The sequence below is a fragment of the Oxyura jamaicensis genome, chromosome 1 (genome assembly GCF_011077185.1).
Source record: "Oxyura jamaicensis isolate SHBP4307 breed ruddy duck chromosome 1, BPBGC_Ojam_1.0, whole genome shotgun sequence".
Classification (NCBI taxonomy): domain Eukaryota; kingdom Metazoa; phylum Chordata; class Aves; order Anseriformes; family Anatidae; genus Oxyura; species Oxyura jamaicensis.
The window spans coordinates 59952458-59976236 of NC_048893.1; the positions used below are offsets into that span (position 1 = coordinate 59952458).

Consider the following 23779-nt stretch of genomic DNA (forward strand, 5'->3'; position numbering starts at 1 on the left):
CTCCACCTCCTCCTTCTCCTCCTCCTCCTCGTTGCCCTTCGCGGCCCCCCGCCGCAATGAACCCCCCCGCCGCGGCCGGCGGCGAGGAGCTGGGGGCGGCGGGCGGCTGCCGGGGGGCCGAGGGCGGCGGGGAGGCGGCGGGAGCCGCGGGGGTCCCGGAGGAGCCGGGGCTGGGCGCGGGCGAGGAGTCGCTGGAGGAGAAGCTGCGGAGCCTCACCTTCAGGAAGCAGGTGTCCTACAGGTGGGTGCCGGCTCCCCGCGCCCGCTGCCCCCCGTGCCGGCGGCGGTGCGTGAGCCCCGCGGCGAGCGGGCAGGCAGGGGGCTGCCACCAGCCCCCCCACGGCCAGAGCCCGGGCAGGGCGCTGCTTTCATAACCAGGGTCTTGTGGTTTTGCCGCTGTGCGTGTATCCCGTGCCCGCGATGCCAAATAAGCCGGCTCCTTCCTCCTGGGAACGCACCTGTATGGGTAAGTGGGTGGTGGGGTTTGGCTGCTCTGCTGTTACCGCCGGCAGTCTGCTAACGGCCAGCAGCTGCTGACAGCCGGCGATCGCTGTCTGAGATGCTTAATGCAAAAAAGTTCTTCGGTCTTACCTAATTCTGGCTGCAGAGGCAGCACGCCATCAGCTACTGGTGTTGTAGCGTGCTGGGGATGAGAGCTCTTAGCCGAGAGGATAGGAAGCACAGAGCTGCTCCTTATTTTGTTTCTGCAGCGAAAGAGTGCTTCTAGGCTTAGGCAGGCAAGAGAAGAATCTCTTCTGACATGGAGTTACTTTTTTTTTTTTTTTTTTTTTTTTTTTTTTTTAAATGTGTTCATGCTGTCAGCTTAAGTCTGAGATAGCTTATTAATGGTTTGAGTCCCTGCATGTGGTAGGGCTTAAGAATGATGTAATTAAACTCTCTTCATAGCTGAAGTTTTATATAATACTTCATCTATGCAGGGAGACCTCTTCGTAAGGGTGATGGTCTCAGTGGTGAGTGAAAAGTTTGGGGTCATTCATCCAGGATTCAATAAGGTGAATGATGTGAAAAGGATAAACTTATTGAACACCTAAAAGGCATTATGTTACACCAGTATCCTCTCGGTACTTTTGCACCTCTATCCTGCTAGTTTTTTCAGCACACGCCACCTAGCAGCATGGTGTATTGCTGGTAAAGGCAGATTCTGTAGGTGGGCTACTGAAGTAATCGTTAACGAGGCAGATTTGCTAATGGACATCATGTTGGCAGAGAAGGCATGGCATTTGTAACACGTTTTTGGAGATGCTTCTGCTCAGGCTGTACGTTTTCATTTTTATTTCATTAGTTTGGGCATCTCCTTCTGAGCAGAGGCTTGGGGATATTAAAATCTGTAGTACCCTCCTCTCTAGACTATCTAGAAGTGTGCTAAAACCATGGGTATTATTTAAGTTTTCTGCATGGTGTATATTTGTAAGGGTTTTATAATAAGTGCTAGTAGGAGAAATGCAGGGTTTATTTCTCTTCCTCCTGCCTTTCTCCTCCTCCAGCTAGGCAGGTGTACGACAATTCCTGAACCTTTAGATAAGAAAGTCTTTTCCTAAGCGCCACTTGATGCACATTACTCATTCTGTTTGACTTAGACTATGGGCAAGAAAGTACATTTTCTTTGTATCCTTAGATTTTCACACTTTTTCTTCTGGAACTGGTTTTCTACAAATAACATGTGCGCTCTCATTTATCCATGGGAATGATCGGAGTAGATAAAAGAATGGAAGACTTTCATAAAGGACCTCTGCTGAGCTCTCCACACCCTGCAACCCCCAGCCTCCTCAAATTGCTACCATTATACCTATAAATTATGGTGTTGAAATACATTTGTAAATGTAAATGACTGTATTTTTAAAAAAATCTATTTATGTTGGTACTTGGACTCTCTTATCCACTAGTACAATAGAAGTTATTCAAGGCTTTGCACTGCCTTTCAAACAGCTCATATAGGATTCTCCATAGGTATGTTATGTTGACAAACATCCATGTATCTTTATTTATATGAGCAGAAAAAAAAAACACCACTAACAACAACAAAAAACAACAAAAAATAATTAGAACTTGCTTTAAATAATACAGATATCTGCAAATGCATGTATCAGTTCTGTTGCTGACAACTGAAGAAATGAAATAGGTGGCTGAAAGAGAGGTCAAGGTATTGCTACAAGGGGGGAAAAAAGGAAAGTTGGGGAAGAAACACATTTCCCGTACCAATTCTATGTTAATCACTCCCTATCATGCAAACATGATTTACCTGAATTTGACTTAAAGCATTATCATTTTTTCTTGTTTTTGTTGCTAAACAGCAAGTGTTTTATTGTAATACATAACTATTTAACTAGTGACACGGTTATTGCATATGCATAACATGTTGGTGGCTCCAGAATTGTACAAAAATCTGAGCAATGGGGTTCAGGAAACAACATTTTGCACTGGCGTGGCTGGTGGCTTACAATACAGAAACGGCTGTGTTTATATGTAATGAATTTGTGTGGTAAATACGTATATTAGGCATGCATCTCCCCCATATCATGCCATAAGTTTTTCTGAATTAGAGGAAAAAGTTTGTGTCAATACTACAGGTGTGTTGCATAGGGAGCTCCCAAGCCCCATTGACCTTGTTGTGTTCCCAGCCACCACATACCACCTTACATCCCGTGCTCCCAAAGCTTTTTTCCTGCACCAAACACTCTTAATTCCTTTAAGAATAGATGCTTGCTGTTTTCTTCCCAGTAATGTGATATAATTATGTATACATACGCAGTGGGGATACGCCACTTATCTGTGCTTGTGCGTGAGTTAATGGCTTTAAAGCGTGCCTGTTTGTGTGCGTGTCTATGTGTTGCCAACACACATTACTTAAGCGGATCTTAATTTGCAGACAGGGTGCCTGCCCTTCCCAATACACCACGCCGTGAGTGGCGGTGCTGCTGCGGCTCAGCCCGCAGCTGGAGGGTACCACTCGTCCCTCTGTGGGGCTGGGCAGGGAGTGGGAAGGCAGTCTGAAACCCAGGGTGTCCCCTCCTTGGTGAGGGGCATCTTGCAGAGCTGGTCCCTGTGCAGCCCAAATGAAAACGCAGAGAAATGTTCACCCTTTTCATCCTTGTGCACTAAATGAGGACAGCTTATGTAGTAGCTGCATGCTAACTTCAGAAAGCCAACAGATAAGCAGCCATGTCTAGGGCTAATTTTTACCCTACAGATGTGGATTTAAGCATCTTAAAGACTCTTTGGCTTTCCTGCTTACAAATCTGAACCATGGGCTCAGAGTGAAAAATATGTTTTTCCCATAAACTGATGGAACTCAAAGTCACTGCAAAGAAATTGGCAACTGGAGAGAAGGGGGGGAAAACGAACCAAGTGTGTTCCTGATAAAGAGAAATGCTCTCCGCAGATTGACTGGTTCTTGGAGTAGTATTTGCCTCCCCTATTGCTAGACCTGGCTGAATATGTACTAGGTGTAGTGACACGAGCAATAGGCAAAATTTTCTGTCTTTTAATTTTTATCATTATTTTTGTCACTGCAAGGTACTGTGAAGAACTCTACAGTCTCTTTTAGTTAAAGTACACATGAACTTTCCTCCAAATAACTTTTCAAATAAAGAGAAATTAAGTTTTTTACCAAAGAGAAGCTCAATAAGAATATTTGCACAATAAAAGACTATCACTACAGAAAGCCTGGGAAATAAAGCTCCACCCTGCAGTTTTCCTGCAGGTGTTTGCAGATCCAGAAACTTCATCTGAAAAATAATCATGCTATTTTAATTGTTTAAGCTTAAAGAAATGGTAAAATGTCCAAAACACAACAGCAGCAACAACAAAACCTAAGCAAAAAATGAACTCAAGCCATCAATAATGCAAATGGTTTTTAATTTCATAATAATTATTATCTAGAAATCCAGGGAATCTTGGTTAGTGGCCTTGGGAAGAAAAAAAATAAGTCTGAAGTTTTAATGGCCCTCTTGTGAGAGCTCGAGTGGAGTTTGGCAACCGATTGTCACTAGGGGATAGTTTGCCTAGAGAAATGTAATTTCACTCTGACCAAGCGGAGGAATCCTGCCTGATGTTGTGCACGGCAGACTTCAGGATTCCTGCTCGTACGCGGCTCAGTTTCCCCAGACTGGGGCTGTTAGGAGACCCATGGCGTGGCCCGCTGCTGGTAGGCAGCAGCCTTGGCGTGCTTGTTTGGCTGCGGTGGCTCGCCTGAGCTGGAGATGCTGAGTTTCACTTTTAGTAATGGAAGTGGCCTGAGGTGGTTGTTTTCTCAGCTTGCCATGTCTCTTGGAGCCCAGATCCACTCAGAGGTGTCTCCATCTGAAATGGGTGGGTTGAATTTCCACGCCTGGTGCTTCTCTGACCTGCCACGAAGAGCTGCTTGGTGCCCTCCTGTGTTAAGCGGGTAGGTCTGCAAACAAGCCAAGAGCCAAGCTGACCTCTCTTTGCCCATCAGCAATATGTGGTTGGTAGTTCTGGCAAAAAGGGGCCAAAGTGATAATCAGAGTGGGTTTTGTTCCTGCATTTGCAGGTGAAAAGTGGCAGAGAAATACCGGGAAGTTCCCCGATTCAACAGGCCTTGTCACTGCTGATGTGTTTGGATAAGACAGAGAACATGAGTACCTGGGACTACAGATGAATCCTTGGATCAAAATAGAAACTTAAGGGCAGGAAACATCCTTGGGCTTTGCTTCATTTATTTACAGATGTGATAATGATCATAGGACTTGCATTGCTTCTCAGCAAATGTTAAAGAGAGACAGGATGGTAGAGGTGTCTCCTGTTACTAAGACTTAATTATTTTATGAAATATGACAGCATTTACTAGTGTACTGTGTAGCATTATAAATAATTAAAGCTGGCTGACATTCATAAAAACGAAAACATCTAACACAAACCGTTGATCCTTTGATTTTTGTTTATTTCTTATATTCAGGTTTCCCTGAATCTTGATATGTTCTATTTCTATAAATTAGCAAGGTTGTTCTGCATGAAGGTGATGGACGGACGTATTTTTATCTTCTATCAAATGTCAAGAAAATAGTGCTCGCTCTCTGGCCTAATCTTGTAAGATCTGCTTACGCCGTTCTTTTGTTAGAGTTTCGGGTATGCACTGCACAGGGTTGGTACCACCCACTCACACAACAGTGACTCAATTTACTTTGTCACCCAAAACACCCATCCCCACTTCATTGTTTTCCCCCAAAGGACACCACTTCTCATTTTTAGGTACATGAAGAGACCTTTGTAATGCCTTTGTAATTTCCTTTGAGGAAAGAAATGGAAGCCCTGTGTTGTGCTGGAACAAATGCAGAAAAAGGCTAGGCTAGTTCAGAAACAAAGAGTAATACCACAGGAAAAGCAGGTTTACCTTTAAAATTCCCTACTGACTTAGAGAGATGGCTGCAAGGCTGGCCATCAGTGTCTCTAGGTCACGCTAAGTAACAGGACTAGTTCTTTGAACTTAGAGCACGCCTCTTCCATTCTCCCTTTTTAAATGAAGTTAGCAGTACTTTGCAAAGGACACCTTGTGAATGATAATTCTGAGTAAAGCTACATGGGCGCTGCAGTGGCATTACGTATGTGCTCAGAAGCAGAGAAACACCCAAGGGATTTGAAATGGGGAGCCTCTACCAGCGCGTGACAAAGCTGTTGTGTAGCACTGGCACAGACCTGTAGGCTCACATTGCCCTGGGACTCTTGCAGATGGAAAATGTTATCAGGTAATAAATGCTGAATCAGCTGCCACGTGAATTTGATGAGGCGGAAAGGCACTGTGTTTCTGGCCATTCCTTGGGAAGAAATGAGCAGGTAAGCAGATCTCACCAGGGCTGGTCATGGGGCTGATTAAACGATTTGATCAAAGCCTCTCCAGGCTTTTGGCAGATTTTTATTTGGCCAACTTGGCAACATAGACAGGATACTGGGGATGTGATGCCTACATGCAACACTCTTCTGTGCTCTTGTGTTTCACAGCCTGGGCATGAGACTATGGCAATCAGCTGGAGTATTCTCCAGATATTAAAGAAGGGGAGAGGAATTGGGTAAGGGAGGCTTGCAGTGTTGTGGCCACTTCTTTTAGGTTCAGAACTGACTATGAGAAGCCTCACCTTGGAGAAAAATGGATGTGGAAAGCTGGAGCTCCTTTCTCTCTCCCTCTGACCCTCCCAAGCCTCAAGTTTTTATTAACCCTTTGTAAGTGGAAGAGAGGCGTTAACTCAGTTATGCACGTGTGTGGGATGTGGTGTGTATGAAAGAAGGTGTAAGAGTACATTGGCAGAAGCTTGTATGTGTCCATAGGCGTCTCCATGTGGGCTAGTGCTGGGTATTTGCCGCCTATGTGTGGGTAAGGCGATGTCACGGTGCATAACCTTAGGGCGAAGGAAGGTGTGTGACAGGACAGGGACATGGAGGACTCTGTGTGTTTGCCAGGTTGCGTTCATGTGGGAATATCACCTGTACTTTCTAGTAAATAATTTTGTGTGGGCTGAGACTTCTCTTTTTGTCTGCTCTGTGAAAATGTGCAGGAACATAAGCTGAAGGGTTGCTGTTACGTTACTAATTCCAGTATACTGTGTGCAGTTTTTCTCCCTTTATTTAAGTGTCTTTCTGTGGAGGTATGTATGTATGAACGTAAAATGTTAAGGTGTTTGCTCATGGTGAAGACCTTGGGCCTGTCTGAAAGAGCTGTAGCCATATCTAAAGCCTGGTCTCTCTGGTTTCAGCTCTTATTTCAGTCTATACTACTCTTCTTTCTATTTCTCTTTCCTGTTTCTCTCAGTGTAGATGTGCTGGCCTGTGTGTACAGCTGCTGTCCTGGGGCCCATGTAGTGGCAGTCCCTCAGTTCTCCTGTGCTGAGCTTCTGGTAAGGCCATCCCTGATGCACGTGCAACCCATCTGATGCTGCCAGCAAGGAAGATGATAGAAACCCAGTCAACTCATAAAGGCTTCCCCTAACCTCTCTGGAAATATGCCATCTGCATTTTGCTTATTAAATTAATTCAAGAAAGAATTCATCGATCAAGATTATGATACGTGCAGCCCTCACACCCACACCACCTCATCTAGTGTGTGCTGGCTGTCACGTGCCACATGCTGGCCATGATCCTGCACAGCTTTCCCTATCCAGACTGTGCCTGAATATCTTTCTGAGGATAATGTTGGGTTTGGGATGACTGTGGATAGGAAGAAAAGTGGGGTATTTCACCTTAAATTTCACTAGAATTGTATCTCAATTATAAAAGACTTTATTCTCCCTGTCTGCAGATGAGAACCATGAATGGAATAGGAGACAGCATAGTGTCAAGGAACAATGCTTTGCTTTTTTAACATGAAGAACTCTGGTTTATTGGTCAGATCCTTACCTTAAGCAGAAAATCTACTACTTGTCCGTTGTACATTGTTTTTCAAAATGGTTTTACAAATAGTCAAATTCTGCGCTACTTTTGCTAGGTAGGGGTTACCACTTACAGATTACAGCCTTAGAAATGGAGAAAGCTGAGACAAAGGAAGATAGTAACCTATTCAAGATGGCATGTGGAGTCTGTGTGCTAAACTGGGAACCAGTTCTCAACCCTAGCTGTAACAGCAAGCTGCCCTTCTAAGAGAAGGGGGAGGGAGGAGGAGGGATCAAAACTGCAACTTCCAGAGCAAACCTGAAATTTGAGGAAACAGCGGAGGACATCTGTGCATGAATACTGTGATTTGATCTTAGCAGGTACCCAAGTTTTCCCAAGCAGATAACACCATATATTCCCAAGTTTTGCCTCTGAATTATTGTGCATGGAGCAAGTGGGACAGTTCATTTTTTAAAGAGCTACGCTAGCCTGAGGCTGCCACAGGGCACTAACTGGTTGTCCTGAATTTCCTAGGACCTCCAACTAACATAATAAAATAGCTCAGCTTAAAGGTGGATAAGGGTTGGGGGTGGTGGTAGTGGGGAAGAATTAATTTGTTCTAATGGTCACTTATTACAGCACTCCTGACAAATTAAGTGGGTGCAGGGCTCGGCCTGTCTATGCTCCTATGCCCCTATGTCTATGGGACTGAGCTTGATACTTCTCCCATCCTTCCTGTACTGTGTTTTTGAGGAAACATGGTGGTTTTATTTTATTTTATTTTATTCTTTAAATCTTGGTAATGAGGTCCTGAACCTTTCAGTCCTGGATTTCCCTTCAAATGCAGGTCTGAATGGCACTGCCAGGCTCCCCTTCTGATTAACGGCTGTTTGAAAGCTTATCTCTCTTCAAAAAATACAGTTCATGATGGGAAGCTGCTTTTCATCATCTGGTGTGTCTGCACTTTGAGGGGTAGCAGTTTCCAGTTCTTCCTAGAAGGTTTTCCAGATCATTGGCCCTCCATAGTATGTAACACTAATCCCCATTGTTGTAGACAAATGGCCACATATTTAGAGAGAATAGAGGTGTCTAATTGAGGCATACACTAACTTTCTGCATCATTGCTCCTCCTGCATATCTTTGTGGATAAACATGGGCTATGAGTAGCTGTAGGAGGTTACTTTCTCAGGCGGCCAGTGAGGCATATGCCGCGAGCAATGAGTTTACTCGCTGGGATCAGGGAATGGTGCCGCTGGCTCTTCTACAGCCTCAGCTAGGCTATAGATCCACTGCAGAGATGAATAATATTGATGCCTTCGTTTGTTTGACAGTATGTAAGGGCCCCTGGTGGAAAGATGTGGGCTCTCTTTGAATGTTCATGGACTCGGAGGGTGTTGTTTGTCTGGGGATGAGAGATGTAGGCGCATATACTGGGAAAGGAGTAGGTGAATACCCTGTCTTGCCTTCTTTTATCTTCTTCAGATAGATTAAAAATTCTTCGTTTTTCCCTTTCCATTACTAAATAATGTGTTTAATATATATAGCCCTAACCAAACATACTTTAGATCTACAATACACAAGTGTCTGGGAGTATGACCTGACACTGTTTACAGGAGGAGAAAATGAAATTCTCATTTAATATAAACACTTATATTAAAAAAAAAAAAGTGTTGTGCTTATGCAGTGCTTGTTTCATATTTGTAATTTCTTTCTAGTGCTTCTGAGCTTGACTTTTCTTAAAAACAAACAGTGAACCCCCTAACAGGCAGATTATATGCCTTCTAAGCTGTATGACTCATCGGGAAACCTGACCCACTGGGGAACATTTTCCAAGTGGGGCAGGGATTAAGCTTCAATTGCACAGATTCATCAAAGATGATGAGTTGGACAACTTAGAATCCCTCTGTGCTCTGAAACTGCTCCCTGATGCTGTGTAATATGCAGGAGAGGGGACTGTCTGTGATGCTCTGAGAGGTGCCGTGGGGTTTCTGGGCACCATAGGAGAGGGTGAGGAAGTGAAATGGCTTTGAAGCCTGTTAGCATTAAAAGATGATGAGAAAATACCTTCCTGTCATCACTTTATTTCATTAGGTTGCTAATGAGTTTCCTCAAGGGATGGTAATGGGGTAGTTCTTATGCTTTTATCCAATTAGTGAATGATCCCAGGAGGACATCCTTTTGTTGTGAAAACACATCGAGTTTCATTCCAACTGGAGCGCCGCATCCTGCAGGTTCTCTGAAGGCAATGAAATGCCATGTGTAGGTGCATGCTAGGCTAGGTCCTTGGGTATTAATTGCTGATGTTAGCCTGATTTATGGTTTCAAGATGATGCCCTAGAGGGCAATGGACTCTCCTGTGGAACAAGTGAAATGCCAGTGATGTGAATAAAGTTTCATTATGAGTTTTGAGGTTAGTTGTAAGTCGAGACACTGAGGCAACTCGCATGTTAAAAAACCTGTCTAGATAGGAAACAAAAAAAAATGCCTTTGAAACTCTTGCCTTCAGGAATATCCAGTACCAGTGTGTTGCCAGCTGCTTATGCTCATAGGATCCTTAGCTGCTGGTGCTGCAGTCACCTCCAGGCTTCAGCCTAATTTAAAAAGACATTGAAGAAGGAATTAGCAGCTGTAGTGATGCAGCCGGCATGTTTGGTTGCAGGTGGCCTTCCATTAGCCGAGAGCAACTTAAGCGATTCTTCATTTTACCTCTGCAGGTAGCCAATGGTTGCAACTGTCACTTCTGCAGAGCAGTACGCTTTGCTTTGAAGCAGGTCATTTCTCACTGTACTTGTGTTGTCCCTGGCCAGTTCTTGCTGAAATAGAATTCCTGGATTTCTTTAGTTTTTGTGAGCTGCTCTTTCTCCCTTCTCATTCTATAGCTTGCTGTTGCTGCCCTATCTTCAGCCTTGCAGCATGCTTCTGGCTTTTTCCCGATTCCTGCCAGTACACTGGTGCTTTGTGTGGGTTTATGTATCTGCGTGGTGCACGTACACTGAACGAAGAACGCACAGCTACATAAAAACCGTGCTCCATGTTCTACAAGGTTAGGATTAATTTATTCAGCTTGCTCCAACAGGTTTTCTTCCTGTTTGCCATGGCCAGCGTGAGCTTTATATTCTGCTGCTGCATCTCTGATCAAGATGCTCATGGTAAGCTGTTTCCCTTCCCCCTTTCCATTTGTAGTACTGGAGTTTTTCAAGCTCTACTGTGGAAGAGTATGTTGCAGCAGCTGTAAAGTAGTACATCTTTAAAGTGCAATTGGATATAAAGACAGTTTTTGGACTTCTCTGAGTCACTGCAATCCTATAGCAAAAGGAAGGAGGCAACAGTTGCCTTCTTCAGCTTTTTAGGCTTCTTAACTTGTTGAAGGAATGCTGAAAATTGCTCAGCAGACCCTGCTGATTCATGACAAATAGTTCTGGAGTAGACTAATAGTGGCTTGAATACAAGGTAGCATGGTGATGCTTGGATGGTCTCTTTTGGCCTTGTGAATCTTGATTTGCTCTTTGCTGTTCAGGCTGGAACAATGTTATTTTCATTTCATTGAGTTTGATGTGGGCCATATCATCACTTGACAAATGTGCTATGATGCGGGGTAAACAGCAAGCTTACTGAGCGTTGGGTTATCTGGTCTCTGTCTTGTCAGCTCTTATTTTCTTTCCTTTCAGTGGATAGTGGGAGGGATGACTAATGTTGGCTGTGATGCTGGGGCAATTATGAGCTGGACTGAGACCAATATAACAGTCAAGATGTCCCCTTGCAAAGCTTGTGTGCTGTGTTCAGAAACTAACAGTTTGACCAGGATTCAGACAAGTGAGCTAGCAGTGACAGTTCTGTCCTGTAACATCTCTTTTCCTAACAAACCTTAATCTGTTTGAAGGGAGAAAAGCTAACCATCAGCAGGGGTGGCTGGCCTGGAGAGTTTAGGTGCTCCCCAGTGGAAGGGCTGGCTGGAGCACAGCTTTTCTGCTTTCCAGAAAGGTTACTGCATGTATTTTTCCCCTGCGAGTAGCTGGACTCTTCCAACCCACAGCAAGTTTGTGTGCAGACCGCTGCCTCACCCTTCTTCGGAGCACGATGACCATCAACAAAAGCCAAGTATTGCATTTCCAAGCATTACATGTGCTCGTTCAAGCATGTAGGCAAAATCAAGCTGGAAGCACTTTATGAAATGCTTCCCAGGGCAGGATGGACCCAGAGAACTTGTGAGCTCTCCCATTACCGAAGAACGTGTCTTAAAAGAATCTCTTTTTTTTTTTTTTTTTAGTCAGTTCTGTTCCTTTTTTTTTTCTTTCTTTTATGAAAGGCACAGAGCTACGCTATCTCTGATGCCAATTACTGGTAACCAGAAGACATCTTCAGTGTTACACACAAATATTTTTAATTTCCTCAGCTGTAGTCTCCCAGTGTCAGTGTACTCAAGACCAAGTAATGCATTTTTCCCAATTTTCACCTCGAGTCTGGTGAAAATGTGAGAGATCAGATAACAGAAGACTTTAAAGAAAAGCCTCTTTTAATTCCTGGGTTGGGCAATATGGTCTTCTCTCCTTCTCCCCACCTCCTTAAGTGCAGAAGGGAAAGTAACCAAATATAATTCTGTCATCAGCTCCAATAGGGCTGTGAAAATAGCTTCAGCCTGTTCATACAATAGCTGCTTACATTTTCAGTTCCCTTTTTTCTAAGAAAGACTTTCAGCTTAGCGTTCATATTAGTACCTGGTTTTGTACAGAATTCAGATAAAACAAATATACAAAGTGAATACAGAGAAAGAGCAAGCCACAGCTGCTGAACCCCTGTGTGGGGTTCCTCTCTCTTCACAGCTCCTGCTGTCTCTCTGCTGGAACACAAAAGGGAATGACTAATTTTGGGAGGGAAATGGAAAGAACTGGGGACCCTTGTCTGTGAAAGCGCTGTGTTCTAACATCCTAGCTCCCCCTACTTGATAAAGGCCTTTGTTTACCCAAGGAAAGCTGCAGCACAGAGAGCAGCAGCTACGTCTTCCATCACGTGCAGACTGCACCTCTCTCCTGACTTAGCAGAAAAAGAAGGTAATTCACTTTCTGTTTGGTCTTTGGCCTTCATCCTGAGATTACTCATGCCTTTTGCTTCCTGAAATTCAGAGATCGTTCTCTTTCACACATGAACTGCCAAGACACCAGATGGCCTTGCCTTTCTGCCACCAATGACCTTATTTTGCTATTCTTTGCAGCTGCGCAATGTCCTAAATGGAAGCTGCAGCTGAAGGTCTCCTGGAGGATGTGGATGTGGTTCCCAGTTGGGTCTGGAAGCTCAGGCTATGCTTGCTTCTCCCATCTGCTTGCATTTGACGGATCTGCTGGTCATTAAAATACATTTTGATCATTTCAGCCCCTGTCATACATTTGGACCCTTTAGCTGACCAAAGACAGGAATTTCCATTGGGTCACATGTAATTGAGATGAGGAAAGGAAGGGATGGTGTGAAGTATGACCTAGAGTGAGCTAGATGATGCTTTAACACAGCAAATTTCCCACATTTGAAAGAGGCCATTAGTGATATGAAACTGAGAAAAGGAGGAGGAAATAAGCTGGGATGGAAAACTGTAGCCCGACTTTCCCTTCTCTGATCCAAAGGCTGAAAAAAAGAAGAAAAATGTTAAATCTCCTCCACTGAGAGAAGCAGCCTGCTGTCTCAAAAGGCTGTTCCCTGCCAAGTCAGCTTCCCCACCCCCTCACGCTGGGAATAGTGGCCAGAGAGCATGGGGCTCTCCTGGGTCTCATGGCTAATCTGTGCCCAGGCACTTGCCCTCGCTGTCTACGCAGAGGATGTGCCTGATACCCCTTCCCCAAGCCCTCCCCCACCGCCCCAGCACCCAGCCAGAGCTTTGTTTCTGATTCAGTCACTCTGAAAACAGTGTCACAATTTGTCAGGTGCTGAGAGTGATATTTGCTTGATGGAAATGTTGGCCCTATTGTGAATCAAATCTAACAGCTTTTCACAGCGAGGTTGTAAGACAATGAGGTGAATTTACTACACATGCAGACAAAGCAGCTTCTATTATGTGTGAAAACATAAATAATAGGGGGATAAATGCAAAACAGTGAGATCATCTTAAAGAATATTTTCCAGGTATCATTAAGCTTTCGCAGGCACAATAATACATGTCGGTGTACAACTCTGATGGCAGAGGAATACAAACAAGTCGATGATGCAAACAAGCAGGTGTGTCTGAAGGGTTCAATCCTGAGTCATGGGTGCATGCAAAAACGTGAGGATGGCTTCACAGACTTCCGTGAGAGAGCTGGTCAAACACAGCAGCAATGGGAACACCTATTACCATTCCTTAAAATAGTGGCCTCTCGTTTTAAATTAAAAGAGAAGGAAAATTGGGTATGAGGTAGTAGCTCTGAAGGTACCACAGCATACATATTCACTTGTAATTCAGTTCCTCTACAGTGGAGAAGGGTGGCTGAAATATATACCGTGGAACATTTTTTAGTCTGCTGACATAAGCATGTGTTCGAACTGAAATCTTCTGGGGAAGATGCTAATTTTGTTTTCAAAAAATAGATGAGCAACACATTCAAATATTCATCATAACTTCTGATCCTATTAACTGAAATGCAGAATAATTGATATTATAAATCCTTGGAATATCTTTATGCTGAGTTAATTTTTGTTTTCCTTCAGATTCAGAAGAAAAGTTATTTTGTTTTGATTTGAAACATCAAAATTTCCCAAAGAATGGAAATGCTGAGATTTGGCAAGCCAAAGTTGTTATCTGTTAGCATCTGTGAAACTAGCTTGGTCATGATTAATCTTCTGTGATAGAATTGTGTTGTAATAACCATATTTAGTGTTAATCAACCAAATGATACTTAGCCTCCTCTGAAGGACCAGAGACTAGAACCTGAAAGATGAATTGTCCTCTGACTGCTTGCAGGAGATGCTTGATGCCATGATTAAAGTATATTAATGGGCTAATATTGGGTACTGGGTGGCTGTCCACGTTTTTATGGATAAACAGGGAGGTCATTCTCCCGGGGGGTTTGAAAGCTGAACGTACACAAGACTTGCAGTTAAGGTTTTGTTTTATTTTGTTTTGTTCTTTGCTTTTCTTTCGGAGAATCTTCTGCACCTGCCTCCACAGCTACTGGCAGAATGCACCTAGTAATATTAAAACCCAAGCAGTCACTTATTGGATATTAACTCTTGTCTTATACAGAGAATGAGAGTGATCACTGACTTTTTAGGGCTGGAAAGACTTCTACCTTCAGAAAACATTGCTTCCTCTCCTGCTGCATGTCTGTGTCTTCTTTCTCCCTCTGACCACGGAGCAGTCAGATTGGTATCTACACTCAGTGAGGGGTGGCAGAGTAGTGGGTCTTGGCTAGATGGTAGTGTCTCCCTCCATGTTCTGGGCTTGTGCCACAGTCTGCTTGGGTCAGCAGGGTTTTGTAGAAGCCAAGTTGCTGTCAGATTTGGCTTTCAGGATCGAGGAGCTCCCATCCAGCTAATCTGGGCAGTAGAGGAGGAGGGAACCATCATATTTTTAATGGCGACATGTGGAGGGTCACTGACCATCTTCTGTTTGAGACCGAAGGGTGTTGATAACTACAGCATGAAAAGGAATATAGATGATACCCGGGATAGCAGGATGGTATTTATTATAATACATTGCGTTTGGGCAATAGATTGCTGACTTGTCTGTCAAAAGAACAGTGTCTGCTTGTTCTGTTTTTGCTGTTCCCGACATCTGACTCCCACAGGATTTAAGAACTTTCTTGGGAAGAGACCGTGTGTGTGTGTGCAGTTCTTGCTATTAAGACTAATGCATTTCCTTCTAATGGCTCTGTTGTGATGAATCAGTCCCCACGTGTATGCATTGATGTTAAGTGTCACTTCTTACTGGCTCTGGAAAAAAATGTGAGCTCTAATATGTGTGAAGAAGTCAATATAAGGAGGGGAGGAACTATTCTTGAGGGATAATTTGGGGCTAAGAAGGCTACCTTCCCGTGGTGTCCTCAATAGTCATTAGCAAGCAAGAGAGTCTTCTCCAGAGGACAATTTTGCCAGCCTAATTCAGGCTGTGGCTCCAAATTGTCCTCTGGAAGAGCCCATTTCTATTGACTGCAGGCAGTCTGTGGTGAACAGTCTTACAAAGCTAAAATTAGTTTTTATATGGACCCCTCCTACAAAGAGGATGAATAGATGCATGTGCTCGTTAACGTTTGACAAATGTTTCCAAACAGAAAATGCAAAATATGGGAACTCTGTTTGTAAAAAATACAGGGTGAGAGTTTGGGGGATTTTTTTTTTTTTTTTTGGCAAGAGATAAATCTGGTTTGAAGTGGAGGTGGTGACTTCTTTTAGTGGATGCTGGCAAGTACGTCAATTTTAAAAATTGCTGCAGTAGCTCTACAGCCAAATGGAGATGTTGCCATTTTGCCTGCTGTGAACTGCATCTTTAAAAGGATTTCCTTTGCCAGCTGCAAGGGCAGCTGGGAGACAGTTGTTTTGTATTTCAGTCCCAGTGCAGAACACCAAAGTAAATCTCTTGCCCTCTGCCTCTCTTATTTGTGGTATCTGGGCACATTGTCATGTTTTCTGTGAGCTACAATAAATTACTTGGAAAGTAAAATGTATGCGTTGCTCATGACTATGCTGGTCTCTTAGGATCGTTCCTTAACAGTTCAAAGGCAGACCTGGACATACCACCATCTGGTGAATGGAGCATTTATTAGAGGGGATCTGGTGTCTCTGTGCAGCTCCTGGCATTCATTCCAGAGGCCAGCCCCCTTTCTTTTTTTCATGAGCCTTGATGTTAGCTTAGCTCTCCCTGGCACCCTAACTCATTCACCTCATCAGAGCTAGGCAAACTAAACTGTGGGGGGAGGAATACAGACGCAGCATCTTTGTCTTGAATATGCTACATCTCAAAATGTTGATGATGTGCTGAATGATACCTGGGTGGCTGATATTTAACCTTTTTGTTCTTGCCTGTTTTTCTTTCTTTCATTTGCTGTGAGCTTAAAAATATACAGGTGACATGAAAAAAACTAGAGAACAGTACTGTACATCTCTTCAGGCATTCAAGCAAATTTGTGATTATTTTGCAGGAAGAGAGACGATAGACTGTGGTTATTTAGTTTTAGTGGAAGGAAATATGATGAAATAAGTGAGCCCAGGGGCTTTTCCTTTAGTTGCCATACATGACTGTTTTGTGTGTATTTAATAGGGAATTCACTGCTGTGGGAAATCATAGAAGAGAAATATTTAGTAGGATCCAAAGAAGGATTAGGCTTTTATGTGAAAATGAATCATATTCATAGCAAGTCTGACTACTGAGTATACTCACATTATTGCAAGTGTTGCCAATGTTTTCTTGCTTCAGGGGGCAAACGAATCACCTGCCAGGGCTGGAAAGGGATTATCTCCATGCAAGGCAACTTTCCGTCCTTCAATGGGCACACTGCTGCTTGTTTTTCTGCTTGATTTCCCTTAAAACACCAGGTATTGGTGTTTTATAGAATGGGGGGGGGGGGTTTCAATTCAGGGACCAGTGATTTGATCAGGCATGACAGCCACGAGGGACCTAAACAAATAACGAAGGAGCTAATTCTGTTCCCCTATCTAAAATTCTGATCCTGTTTGTGATGACATAATTGGTTACCATAGGAACAATTATGGTGTCATAAAAAGAGGATTAATTATGAGCTTAAGTGAGGAATAAGCAGCTGGAGCAGATGAACTTTCTAATAACACTTGCCTCCTCTGAAAGCTACCATTTTTATGTATAAAGATATTGTTCCAAATAAAGAGAGATGGGTTAGAAGAAATTCAGTAAATGTGCACTGAAGTTGTGTATCCGAAAGGTTATTGCTCTAAGCTTCTGGGTCTCTCAGGATGCTGCATTATAAAAGAAATCTCATTTATATAGAGAGATGCCAGAATGAGCAACAGATCTGCTGTCTTGCATGGACTTTTCTAGGTGTGAATCCGCAATTTTTTATTTCCATGAATTGTTTTTTTTGTTGAGGTTTTAAGTGTGGAAGACTATGTGCAATTGGGGTTAATATTTCACTCTAGCTGGTTAAAAAAATAAACATGGATAACATGATGGTAATGGAATTTAAAAGATACATGGAATTTGTAGCAACCTAACTGCTTGCTAGGTAAGGATGTTTCAAATTTTAATGGCTTGTCTTTTAGGACTTGTTCATGTCAGGAAAATCAGGATTTCTGAATCTAGAATGTTTCAGGATAGGGAAACTGGTACTTGAGCTTTTGCCTGTGCTATTAAGGCTACGAGGGCTTCCTAGCAGGGAGCAGACTAAATCAGGCAAATAGGAATCTAGTGCCCAAGCTCTTGGGATCTGTACTACAGTATTAAATGGTCAATTTATACAATTTCACTAACCATCTACATAACTGCTTATCTTGTTGGGATGGTCTACTGACATTTACAGAGTGGGAAGTTCTGTTTTATATTTGTGGTTTTCTTTTTCTTTTGTTTTATTTTTAATTGCTGCTGACAGCATGCAATTTGTGAACAAAGTTTTGGAAGATGCTGAATTATTTCTGCATTAATATCTGTGCTGGCTGCTCTGCCCTCTCGGGTGTTCTTCACGTTCCCTCAGAGCCAGGCAGGAACTGCTCGGCTCGACTCTTTTTGCTGCTGTTTACTGCTCTGACCTGAGCCACTTGGTCAGTAATGTATTAGCAGAAGGGCCATTGACAAGAGTTATTAATACATAGCAGGGGACAGAAAGTGGTGTGAATAGCTGAGGATAGCACTGGGGATGGTATTGCTGGCAAGATGCTGCCTGAAGGCTTGCGTGTGGGTGTGAGTTGGTGCTTTTGTTTTGTTGCTTGCTCTTGTGACATTTGCTTAGCTCTTTTAGCTTCTCTACTTCTCTCTTTTTTTGCCAGAGAAGAGCGTGTGCTTCTGTCTGCAAGGGAGCTTAATGACAGAGCTCCTGAGTTTTTTGGGGGATCCTTGCTCTTAGTCCTGATACAGTCTCTTGTTGTCACTTTCAAAGAGGAATGAGGACAGCACTGTCTGATTATTGTTGCTGAGCGTTCAAGCACAGCTGCTCTTGCATCCTCCGTCACAGCACATGGATACCATTGCCAGAGCTTGCAGACAGTGACCACTATGCCAGGTATCCCTGTGATGCTGTACTGGGATCATCAGTGGCTGAGGCTGGCTGGGCATGACAATCACCTTTAACAGGTGATCTAGTTGAGTCTCCTACCAAATCCAAATAATAATTATTTCGGGAATGGCTAGTAGGGCACTAGTAATTTGATTAGCTCCTCCAGACTGAGGGAGGTATGCTCACCATTGGATATGCAACTTAGTCACTCGGAGGTTGTGATATCCAAGGGACTATGTATTTTTTTATTATTTTTTCCCCCATGTGTGCTCATCTGGAAGCCCACAAACTGTACCCTGAACATCTGGAGGTGCAGGTCTTTGCCCTGCCCTGGAATTCCTCAGCTCCAGGTTTCCCCCCAGATTTGTGCTTGGACCTGGAGCAGTCTGCGCAGGGATCTTGGCGATGGAGGCCTGCTGCCAGGTCAGGGAGTGCATCTGGGAGCAAGCTCAGCCCTGTCTTGTTCTCAGAGATGTTTTTTCCGCCTAAGTCCTACATGGTTTAGAGACATTGCCCTTGTAAAATCAGAGGGATTTTTTTGTTTGTTTGTTTTCAACAGGTTTTTTCATGTTCCTCTCTTTTTGGTAACAGCAAAAGTGACGTGTGCAGCTTGATGGAAAAGTGTCCCAGTGAGGGCAGGAGGGGTGGACGGAGCATTAGTGTGGTGGCAGGGCTGTCACCTGGCATGCTGCATTGTCACCCTGCAGATGTACTCTGCAGACACCCCCAATGCTGGGGGGTAAGGAGGCAAAGTGTCAGTGTACCTGAGACAAAAATTGTGTTGGCTGGCCTGATGTGGATCTTTTTCATACCTTAACCTGTATGTAAAACACTGTGTGAGCACAACTTCGCTGAGAATGGGAGAGGCATGCGGTCAGTGGGGGGGACATGGTACATGCCTCTGAGCCCGTCAGGAGAACATGATTCATGGCTGATCACGGGCAGCTGACAAACACATGGTAAATTGGACCTCTGGCTACCTCATACCAGAGAAAAACTGAGCTGCACTCAGTTGGTCCCCCGCTGCGGTTGGTAATGGAGGTGCCCTTGTGACAGGAGGTGTTACTGCAGGCCTCTGCTGGCAGTGAGGAGCTTGGCTGGGCCGCTGCTCCCTTCAGGTGGGGTACAAGATGTGTGTGTGAGTTAGCACAGCTTTTCTCAAAGTCTGTGCAGAGCTCAGAGGTGCTGGGGTTGGCATTGGGCCTCTCTGGGGAAGAGGCCACGGCCCGGCTGAAGGGTGCCTGCGGGAGGTGCACCAGAGGCGTCCATGCAGGTGGCGCGCAGGCACGCGTGGGTGCAGCCATCCGGGCCCTGGTATCTGCCCAAGCAGAGGGGAAATATGCTAAGCAAGGGGATTTTTTCTGTCTGTTGAGATATAGGTAAGAATCGTGAGAAAGCTGTTTTTATTGTGTGCACACACATGGGTACCTCGAGGTCTGCACACCGTGCTTTCCAAAACAGAGCTGTAAGCCAAGCTTGTTCCACCTTTCATGTCATAAAATCAACCTCCAGTCACTATGTAAAAATCTTTCATTTGACTTGATCAGAAAATGATTATTTCTGTGTGTGAAGACCTTGTTCTGGCTTTATTAGCCATCTCCACTGCAAGGTCGAAGGCTAGGCACTGATGCTAACCCAGAGATCTTTCAACTAGTGCTATGGGAAGCAATGTCCTGGACCCTATTAATGTCAGTGGGATCTGCTCCCCCCCACCTCCAGCTTCTCCCTTTCTTCTGGAAAAAGGGTTGTAGGCTGTTGGATCGGATCCACCTCGTGGGAGCCATCCCTGGGTTGAGTCCATGTGACTGATGGGGTGTTCATGCTGCCTGCCCGCTCTGCCCTGGCTGGTGGCCTGGGGGCTTATGTGATGGTTTATATCAGGCCTCAGCTTGTGCCTCACTCCTTAGGGCTCTCCTTTTTGGGTACTGTAGCAGTATTAAGTAATAAATTCCACTGAGAGTTGTTTGTGAACAGGAGATTATTTCCGGATTGTTATTTCATTTCTGAAATTGAGCTGTTCAGTATTATCAGGAGGATTTTGATGAAGCTAAATGAGAAAGAGAAACCCCTCTAGCAAAATCTCTCTTCTTCTGAGCCCCCTTTTCATCTGAATCTAGGAACATGAAAGTGCAAATCTGTCTCTTGCTGAAAAAAATTCATTTGTGTTCTAATTTGTAATAGGTCTCCGGGTGCTGCAACAATTTTCCTTTCTCTGCAGATTTATCCTGAACGTTTCTGAGTGGTCTGGAACTGAATGAATGTTTAAAGTACATTTTGCTTTCTCGTTTCTTACCCCTTACAAGTAATACAAGGGTACGTCTAGGCCGGCTGCTGACCAAAATGAACTGTGGAGATTGAAGTGTTAAATGTGAGTCAGAGACTATCATGCATTAGAGAGTGAGTCAGCTTTGGTTTTAAAAAAAGACATTTTAAAGAAGCAGTTTGGAAAAAATGCTGAATGGAAATATTTCAGAAGAGTCTCAGTCTCTGATAGAAATGGAGATTTATTTATCTCCATGCAGAAATGATAGCAAGTGTTGAAAGTAGTAGTAATGATGAGATCACTCTAAATTGAAGCTGCTGCTTTGGGAGTATCGTGCCCAGTGTCCTGGGTTAGTCTTTTATAGCAGAAACAGCAGATATGTTAGTTGAAGGAATAGATCAAGGTCAGCAATGCAAGCTCAAGTCAGTGGGTGCCTTGTTTTACATGGTAGAGGTGTCAGAAAAATATAATTAGTGGGATGTCCAAGGAAGGAGGACTGCAGTGCTACCCGGCTGAACTGGCTCAGTGGCCTTTGGAGCTGGGCCTGGGGGTTAACAAGTGACCATGGAGGCTTGTTGCTGCCCTTTGGCCAGCAAAATCTGGGCAGGCTGCAGGAGACAGAGGTCTTACCGACACCCAGGGAGGAGATTTCTTTGTGTGCACAGAAGCTCAGCCATTTTGGTAGGAGGTGTTAACAGGACGTGTGTATTCAGGGAATGGAAAGATTAAAGAGTTGACAGATATCTATGAAAACACTTTCCACTCCACATCTTTTTTTACACCTGCTGCTCACCATATTTCATAGCTTTGCCTTTTTGGAATAGGGACTATCAGCCCAAAGGGATAATTCTCAGCTGTAAAGCTGGAAAACACCAGCAGTAAGAAACTGATGATGTGTGACACAAAATAGCAAATGAACCAGCTAAACAGCCATCCAAATTCCCAACAGAAAGGGCAAATTGACAAAAAGCAGAAGAGTTGCCATTAACATGGGATATGAAGTATTGCTGTGCACTGTAAATTAAGTAAATTTATTTCTGAGTCCAATCTGACTTTCTGTGTGGCTGTAAGCAAAGCTTCTAATGTTTATAAGATGAATATAGTAGCTTCTTCCTACTCTTGTAAGGATGTACCAGCAAAATGTGGTAGTGTATTATTATACTATTACAAAGGTAAGTGTTATGTGCTTCGCCAGACCTTGTTACCTATTATGAAAGGCTACAACACTTAGAGCTTTCAGCAAAGTCACAATGGTTATTATCTGAAGCAAAGGCAAGGGATTCTTGATTTCGTACTCTTAACTCTTGATGCTCACTGTCCTTGGAGTTATTTAAAATAAGGATTTCAAGAGGATCTAGAAATTGTGTGGGTTTTTCTTGCTCTTAATTTAGTTGCTGTCCTGATGTTCAAACATTGTCAGGTCCTCCATGGAAACAATAAGCTAAGGAGGTGTTTTTTTTCCTTTTAGAAGTAACAGCTACTCATGCTTTGACCTAAATATAAAAAAAAATTGGGAAGGGAAGTGGAACTTGTTGATATGACAGCAGTTCCAGTGACATCTCAGGAGCCACCTCTTCCCTCTCCCCCATCTTTCTTTCCACTAAGCCCACTGGGGCAGCCACATGCATCTGAAGCCTGCCAGGGTCTACTGCTTTCCTGCTGTTGTGCCAGGCAGCTCATGCAGTCAGCAAGAAAGTCGGGCACCACGCGCTGGGGTGCAGGAGGTGCAGGAGCTGGCAAAAGTCCTCAGGGATGTGGGACCGGTGGAAAGACAAGCATCCTTGGAATACACGAAGGTTGGAAAGTTTTATATATACTTGTGTGTGCAGATCTATATGGTCCAAGTTGTCATAGTGTGGGTGTCAGTGTGCTGTCCGTATGTGTGCCAGAATAGAGTTTATGTAGCAGAGGAACAAAGTAGTTACTTAAGGTTAAACGATTCACCCTGTTGGTTTCCGACGTGGCAATTTGAATGAGGAGCTAAAGGGGAATATTCCCTTGAAATGTCACCAAGGACTAAGTGGCTGTAGATGGATGGTGTGGAACACTGGAAGTGCTGGCGTGTGACGAAGGACTTCGCAGGCTCTGAATAATGTTACACTTTTAATAACCTCTTGTGAATGTATGCTTTCAAGTGCAAAAATTTTTGAGGGGTTTTGTCAAGGGTGAGAGGACCCAAATTTGACCTGCTCTGGGAATAAAGTTTGCTTTAATGCTTCCGCAGTTCTCATTCCCCATGCAATGAGGGTGTGATGTTCTGAGTGTGGCAAATGCTCTCTGCTGTTGACCCACTGGCAGCAGGCTCAGAAAGCTGGGTTACTTTGTGACTGTTTTGGTGCATTGAAGCAAACTTCTCTATACCTGTCCCTTTGGTTATTTGGTTGGGTAGATCCAGTGCTCACGTATAATGGTTATTCCTCATTTGATTTCCACCAGTGGATGGAAATCCCTAGCGCAGGATTTCTTTTTTTCCTCCTTTTGTTAAAATGAACCTGGATCGAGTGCCCCAAACATTGCAGTTTACAACACAAAATGTTGATGTGTTCTGAAACTCCTTGTGGACGGGTTGTTTTCCACTTTTACTGCAGGCATATCACAGTGATTTGGAATATGGGGTGGTGAGTCTGTAGAGAAGGGTAGCTCCTGATAAACCACAGCACAGAGGGTATTAAATACAGAATAATTTGGGACAAGGAAACCCCAGTTATTAATTCTTCATTTTCACTGACTAGTCATAATATTGGGTGTAGCTCTTCATAAATGTGAATTGGTAACTTCATTGTCTTCTCCCACCTGCTCAGCTGGAAGATGCAGCCCTACAGAAGGTTTGACACTCTTGCTCTGTTGCAGGACCATTCTTCACTGAACCCACTCCCGGGCAGGCACTGAACATCACAAGTCCCCTCTGTCCTGTGTTATCAGCTATTAAACTGTTATACTGTGTACTGTTTTTGTACTGTTTTATTTCCCCATCAGCTAGCTAGTGCCCACTTCTTATTCTGGTTCTTAGATTAGTTTGAGCAGGTTTCATCCATGTCTC

The 23779-nt window shown here is 43.9% G+C and overlaps 1 protein-coding gene across 6 annotated transcripts in view; it reads left to right on the top strand.

Moving 5' to 3' along the window:
• The first annotated feature begins 18 nt into the window (after window positions 1-18).
• DGKI (diacylglycerol kinase iota) overlaps window positions 19-23779 on the top strand; it is a 217036-nt gene continuing 193275 nt past the window's right edge. For 2 of the 6 annotated variants that reach the window (XM_035343056.1, XM_035343065.1), the window contains exon 1: window positions 19-241. In XM_035343056.1, the coding sequence (XP_035198947.1) occupies window positions 57-241 (185 nt within the window). In that variant the 5' untranslated portion in view covers window positions 19-56. The remainder of the gene's footprint in view (window positions 242-23779) is intronic. The other 4 variants (XM_035343080.1, XM_035343087.1, XM_035343072.1 and 1 more) reach the window with 2 other exon arrangements.